Source organism: Hevea brasiliensis, chromosome 7, assembly GCF_030052815.1.
Source record: "Hevea brasiliensis isolate MT/VB/25A 57/8 chromosome 7, ASM3005281v1, whole genome shotgun sequence".
Taxonomy (NCBI): domain Eukaryota; kingdom Viridiplantae; phylum Streptophyta; class Magnoliopsida; order Malpighiales; family Euphorbiaceae; genus Hevea; species Hevea brasiliensis.
The window spans coordinates 3,702,767-3,709,531 of NC_079499.1; the positions used below are offsets into that span (position 1 = coordinate 3,702,767).

Consider the following 6,765-nt stretch of genomic DNA (forward strand, 5'->3'; position numbering starts at 1 on the left):
CAAAATATTAGCAATTGAAAAATAAAATTTAAATTATAATTAATAAAATTATAGATAAATCTCATAATTTGGGATCTCTCATTAGTTATGAAGAGTGTGTGAGTATAGGTTATATAAGAATAAAAATTCTACTAAAATTATCATAATTTTAACGGTAATCCATGATAATCTTCTTCAACCTAACAACATCATTTGGCAATTCACTGTAAAAGAGAAGCAAGAGTTGCGCAAACCTATTGACATCCAAAATCTATAATGTTGCAATGTGTATCACTCAACATCAAGTGTAATGGCAACATGTTTTCCAGCTTGGACTAGCGTTTTCCACCATAAAATTTTTAATACTTATATAACATGTGATTTTAGTGAAATAGTGTTTTATTTATTTTTTATTTTTCAAATTGTGGGATCCATATTACCACCTCAAAATAAACTTATCACCATATAAGAAAGACTCCCATTTAAAATATATTGTCCATTTTATCCCTTAAATGTTAAAAACATGAAACCAAAAGTCCTGATTCTTAATGCTAAAAGGGTAAAATCACGTGATGCTTTTTTTTTAAGTGTTCACATGATGAACAGAACCGAAAAGCTCTGATAAAATTCAACCCTAAGAAAAAAAAAAAATCTGCTTCAGAAATAATAAATATAAAAAAAATAAATAAGAAAAAAAAATCTCTTATCCCAAAGTTGCCAACCCTAATTGAGAACCCTATCATTCTACCTCCGAACTTTTTTTTTTTTTTTTCCTCTCTCTCTCTCTCTCTCTCTCTAAACACAGCCACTGTCCTAGCAAACAATAAACTCCTTCTCTCCTCTTGAGCTGCAGTTAGAGCTAGGGATATTAGATATTTATTCTTCTTCTTCCTCTATATCTCTCTGTGGGGAAAAAGAACAAACACAGAAAAAGCAGAAGACGCAACCACGAAAGACGCGTCTTTACCGAGCAGATTCTTTCTGCGTCATACTATTATTATCATCTCTCATTCTTTCCTCTATATAAAGCGACACCCAACTCTGATTGTGTGGCCTCCCTTCGCTTAATCCTCTTTAGGTTTTTAGGGGGTTTTGGCCTTTTTGGTTCTCTTTAGTGGCGGTTACAAAAACAGAGTCTTTATGGCTGAAGATGGTCTTGCTGTGTCCAATGATTTGCCTGTCAAGAGACCTAGAGAAGATGAAGAGAATGGGGTCTCTGCTAACACTGTCGCTATGGAGATGGAGGGTAACACCGACAAAAACAGTAATAATAATGATTATAAATCCTCTGTTATACCTGGCTGGTTTTCTGAGATTAGCCCAATGTGGCCTGGTATGTTCCTCGCTAATTCCTGTCTTTCTTATGTGTAGCTTGTGATCTGTTGGATTCCTGGGTGTGTGTTTCAATTGTATTTATGGATATACAAAGGTTTTTAGCATGTGGGTAGTTCGCATGTCAATTGCATGGTCTTTTTTCTGTATATGGATAGATATATATATGCATATAATGTGTTCGTGATTTTTATATTTATTTTTTAATTTAAGTTAATATCCATGGCTTGGCTGCTGTGTTTCTGTTTTATTTATCTACTACTACTTGTTTTTGTTTTCATTTCTATGATTGGGTTTCAATCTCTACTCAATATTTGCTCCGCGCACGCTTCTTAGTTGTTTTCGCTGGAGCGATGTATATCAAGTGCGTGGCCCTCGACTAGGAAAACCATACATCGCAGAATGAGCCAGAACTGAATATTGGGTTGCTAATGATGATGATAAATTGATAATAAAAGAATGCAAGCGCTTTCCATTCATGTAAATGACAACCTTTGAATCTCATGTTGCTCTGTTTCTAATTCAAAAATTTTAGGTTATATATATATATATATATATATATATATATATATATATTTCCCATCAGATGTTCGCAAATGCGTTTTACTGCTGGCCTTTTTCCCTTACTGCATTACCTAGTCATCTTAATTACAAGTTTTGTGCAATTCCAGTAAACTTGGAATAGATATGTGGGCCTTTTAACTGCTTTCTCTCTACTTTGAATGCTTCTCAAAATTTTAAAAATTACGTGTCAAAAACTAGATCTATTTAACATTGACCAACTTTCATTGGTTTAATTCCCTCCTTGGTCTTGCTTTCTTCTTCTTCATTTGAGTCGCATACCTTGTTAAATTTTTTTTGACTGTTCAAGTGACTGTTTCAGAGCTATTGTGTTAATTAATTATTTTTGTAAATCTCAGCCTTCTTGATTTCGTTCTGAGGAAGTTGAATTTTTCAAAATCATGTCAGCTGTAGCATTTTCCAGCTGTTTCTGACTATATTAGGAGCACAACTCTTCATGTTTTTTTCGTTGGCTGCAATCCTTATGCCATTCACTTTATGTGGTTTAATTTAATTGTTGTCTTGTCTATTGGTGGATCTTAGGCGGCCGGCAATATATTGAAGCTTAACCTGCTAAAAATTTTCACCCTCTCCTGTCCTGCCTTTTTCTGTGGGTGCTTTTCTTTATGTAAAGTTTTGAAGTTGAAGGCTGGCTATCTCTGCCAAATATATTTTTCCCTGCTTGCTGTGGTAGTGTGTCTGATTGCTACTTTTGACTTTTGTGTTTTTTTTTTTTAAATATTCATTATGAAATCTGCAGGAGAGGCACACTCCTTAAAAATGGAAAAGATCTTATTTCAAGGGAAGTCTGACTACCAGAATGTCATGGTCTTTCAGGTGGTTGATGCTCTAGGGACATTTTAATTGTTTGTCCTTCTCACGTGTAAATATTACTGATTCTAAGTTACGTATTTTTGTAATCCTTTTACAGTCATCAACATATGGAAAGGTTCTTGTTTTGGATGGAGTGATTCAACTCACAGAGAGGGATGAATGTGCATATCAAGAAATGATTACCCACCTCCCACTCTGCTCAATTCCAAACCCAAAGAAGGTACCTATGTTCTTTGAAGAACCAAAGAATCAACTGGAAATGCATCAATATTGAATTTCGTTAAATATAGTGTGTATTTCGTGCATTGAATACTTATTCATATATGGTAATGTGAAGGAGATAATTATTGATGAGACATTAAAGAAACTATAATAGTTGCATGTGCTGTGATTGTCTTTGCCTTGCTTTTATGAGCATGTAAGTGAATTCTAGATCTGGTATTTCATTTTCTTGAAAACTATATGTACAAATGCTTTTTTCAGTGCTAAATTTTGGTCATTCCAAGGCACCAAAAAGAAAAGCATTAAATTATAGTTTAATCAAATATTTGATAGAAAAGAAATACTATATTGAAGTTTTATGCTATCATGTTTCTTTAAAGCAGTAATCTCGATATTTAATGTATGATGACTACATTTATCTTTTCTTTCCTCCCTTTTTCAGTTCTCACCAAATTGTTTGTCATTTAGGTTTTGGTTATTGGTGGAGGAGATGGTGGGGTCCTGCGGGAAGTGGCTCGGCATTCATCTGTTGAACAGATTGACATATGTGAAATAGATAAGATGGTTGTTGATGTGAGTAAGATGTTTGAAGATTTCTTTTTTTCTTTCTTTCTTTCTTTCTTTCCTCTTCCTGGGTGTCTTCTGGATTTTTAATGTTTAAATATTTATGCTCTGAGATTTGTTTCCATAAAAAAGTGGATTTTGTTCCTTGCTGTGGAAAATTATTGTCTTGCTTCATCTTAGATAAGCTCCAACTCTGTACCTAATCACTTTATCCTTGAACATGGTCTCTATATTATAATCTGTGTGCCCCTGTTTGTATCTTACAGGTTTCTAAAGAATTTTTCCCTGATATAGCAGTTGGGTATGAGGATGCTCGTGTAACACTCCATGTCGGTGATGGTACAAACTGCTACTTCCTTATTTTATCCCTTCTTTCTTCCTCTCTTTCTCACAAACTTATTAATGGTGGAATTTTTGTCAAATTGTGCAGGAGTCGCGTTTTTAAAGGATGTTCCTGCAGAAACATATGATGCAATTATAGTAGATTCTTCTGACCCAATCGGTAATATCGCTGTAGCCTACTGCATTTTTATATTGGGGCCTCGAGAATTTTATTTCAGTTGCAAGTCTGTGTTGATTGCTCAGGTCCTGCACAAGAGCTTTTTAAGAAGCCCTTTTTTGAGTCCGTAGCAAAGGCTCTTCGTCCAGGAGGAGTTGTGTGTACTCAGGCAGAAAGTATATGGCTTCATATGCACATCATTGAGGGTATTGTAGAGAACTGCCGTCAAGTCTTCAAAGGCTCTGTCAACTATGCCTGGACTACTGTTCCGACTTATCCTAGGTTTGTATTCATCCCCTGCCATCTGTGCACTCCCTTCTGTTCATCTTGTCCCCTAACTCTTTGCATTTATATGTGCTTGACTAGCAGCAGATGTCTCACCCTCAGGATTGGAAAAGTCCTTATGTTTTACCCTAAACAAAACTTTCTGGCCTGTTTTTCCATCTTCAGAATTACATGGATGCATGTGGTATTCATGGTATTATTTGTAGCTGATGTTGGATGGCTTTTATTCTGTTTCAGCGGGGTGATAGGTTTCATGCTTTGCTCTACTGAGGGACCTTCAGTTGACTTCAAGCATCCAGTGAATCCCATAGATGTTAATGACGGCAAATCAATGGGACCTTTGAAATTTTACAATTCAGAGGTACTACATAGTCCACATTTTTTCAAGTGAAGCTTATGATTGTAATGTTCTGTTCTGAAACTTCTGCTCTTAATTCCAGATTCATACAGCTGCCTTTTGCTTGCCATCTTTTGCAAAGAAGGTGATTGATTCAAAAGCCTAATGAAGGAATTTCGGAGAACACTGAAGGGAGCAGGAGTAAAAGTTTGTTGTAGAGTGACCAGTCTTCATCCTCACTAAAATAGTCCATCTGGCAATGAGCCATGGAATAAGTTGGGGTTTCAAGTTATTTGCTGAGTTTGTTTTAGCAGGAAGCCTCGTACTTTTAATGTTGGAGTTTAAAAGATCATTCTATTTTTCCATTCCATAATTAGTATTGAAAGTATGCAAATTTTTTTAAAAGCAATTCAAAGACCTTAAAAAATTTTCTTACCGTACTGTTACTTGCCCTGCTTTAAAGGATTCAAATACTTGTGTAGTTATGTGTGGAAGCTTTGGTTGGAAAGTAAGAAAGGGGAGAGGAGCGAAAGTGTAAAGATAAAAAGAGAAAGGAGGGGAGAGCATGGCTCTACTTGGTTTAGTAGTTATTGATAATTCACTAATCACTGCATACTTGTGGAGATATGATATGGAAGTAAACAAAGTAACCTGGTAATGAACAACATTGCAGCATCATTTCTCACCTAATTTTCCTGTTTCTTGATCATCTTTCTTCTCCAGCTTCTGCCTTTTGCAATCATAGAAATAAACTAAGCAGGCCAACCAGTTTGTCACATTCCCAATGCAATACAAGCTCATTTGAACTAAAATTCCATTCCCGCCTTGATCGCATCCAACACACAGGCATGGCAACCTTACAACTAGCCCCCAAGCAAAGACAAGAAGCATCAAGAGACGACCCTGTTGCTTATTGCCCCTGATTAGAAGTGCTGATAGAGCAAATGCTTCAGCCCCTTGTACTTTGTCCTCCAAAATTGATATCACAATACTGACATTCCATAAAGCACTCCATTCTAAGTATTTTGTTAGTAGCAGTACGAAAGCCAACCCATAAATTACTGCAAAAAATGCACCATAAACAGTGTTCCTCCATATGACATAGTAGTTTGTTACTAACCATGTCAATCCAAGTTCAGTGCAAGTTGCCAAGCAGAAAACATACGTTGATGTAATGAAAGCACTTCTCAACTTTCCTTTTCGAATTGGTCTGTTCACCATCTCTTTGAGGGTCATTGATCTTTTTTCTGTATATATCTTTGATGCCAAATCAAGAATCAGAAACACAGTGCTCACCTTAAGGAGATGAAGGGGGACAATAGAAAGGAGAAGTAGCTGAATCAATTTATAGGAAAAGCTATTGTGCAGTTGTTTGGTTATGTATGCTGGGATTGGCCAATTGTAGTTGTAGTAGCCTGGAGGTGGTGTTAGAATCTTTATGGCTTCAACCAGAGTTGTTTGGAGCAAAATTTCATAGTAAACTGAGAAGAAGAACAGAGGAAGAGATGCAAACAAGGTGATGATTAAGAAGCTGATGTTTTTGCCAGTGATTTTTAGAGCTTCTTTGAGAATATCAAAGACCTCCAACTGCTGATAGTGTGTGATATGGTTATCCTCCATCTCCATGCCTCTCACTTGCAAGCTTAAACACTGAGCAATTGGAGGATTCTTGTTAAAGAAATCAAAAGTTTTCTTTGGTGGTGGGTGGGGTGGACTTGACTTTTATTTTTTCTTTGGTAATTGCAATTAATTGCATTTTACTGTGGAATGGAAAGATGTCTTCAGCCAGGGACCACAACCACCTTCACCATTGACTTAAAAAAACTAGGATCCTTTGGTAATTTTCTTTTTTATTCTTAAAGGACTATATAAAAAATTTTATTTTACTTTTCTATTTAAAATATTTGCTTTTTACTATCAAACTGTATAAACCAAATGGAGTCTTAAGAAATGAAATTTTAATTGAATTAAGCTTGAATTTTAGTAATAATCAAATCAAGTTCAAGCATTATAATACTCAAACATGAGTGGCCTATTAGCCTGATTCAGTATTTAAAATTTGAAATATAAATAGATATATTTAATGAAGAAATTGGTAAATAGTAGAAGGAGCTAAGCTTAAGAGTTGGCAGAGTAGTGTTATTAAACCTAA

General features: G+C 35.4%; 2 protein-coding genes across 2 annotated transcripts; one reads left to right on the plus strand and one right to left on the minus strand.

The window, feature by feature from the left end:
- Window positions 1–667: 667 nt before the first annotated feature.
- Window positions 668–5,048, plus strand: LOC110652029 (spermidine synthase 2). The gene is made up of 9 exons (XM_021807519.2): window positions 668–1,312; window positions 2,633–2,709; window positions 2,804–2,926; window positions 3,397–3,501; window positions 3,759–3,831; window positions 3,923–3,994; window positions 4,078–4,273; window positions 4,514–4,637; window positions 4,717–5,048. Exons 1-9 carry the CDS (start codon window positions 1,120–1,122, stop codon window positions 4,777–4,779), a joined length of 1,026 nt encoding a protein of 341 aa, XP_021663211.2. The 5' UTR covers window positions 668–1,119; the 3' UTR covers window positions 4,780–5,048.
- A 140-nt stretch (window positions 5,049–5,188) lies between these two features.
- Window positions 5,189–6,322, minus strand: LOC110652030 (uncharacterized). The gene has a single exon (XM_058149756.1). It carries the CDS (start codon window positions 6,237–6,239, stop codon window positions 5,289–5,291), a length of 951 nt encoding a protein of 316 aa, XP_058005739.1. The 5' UTR covers window positions 6,240–6,322; the 3' UTR covers window positions 5,189–5,288.
- Between the last annotated feature and the right edge of the window lie 443 nt (window positions 6,323–6,765).

Excerpts from the sequence above, each read along its gene's own strand:
- LOC110652029 (XM_021807519.2), top strand. The coding sequence starts at position 1,120 with ATGGCTGAAGATGGTCTTGCTGTGTCCAATGATTTGCCTGTCAAGAGA. Across the intron at positions 2,927-3,396 it reads CAATTCCAAACCCAAAGAAG|GTTTTGGTTATTGGTGGAGG; the intron begins GTACCTATGTTC and ends TTTGTCATTTAG. Across the intron at positions 3,502-3,758 it reads TAGATAAGATGGTTGTTGAT|GTTTCTAAAGAATTTTTCCC; the intron begins GTGAGTAAGATG and ends TGTATCTTACAG.
- LOC110652030 (XM_058149756.1), bottom strand. The coding sequence starts at position 6,239 with ATGGAGATGGAGGATAACCATATCACACACTATCAGCAGTTGGAGGTC.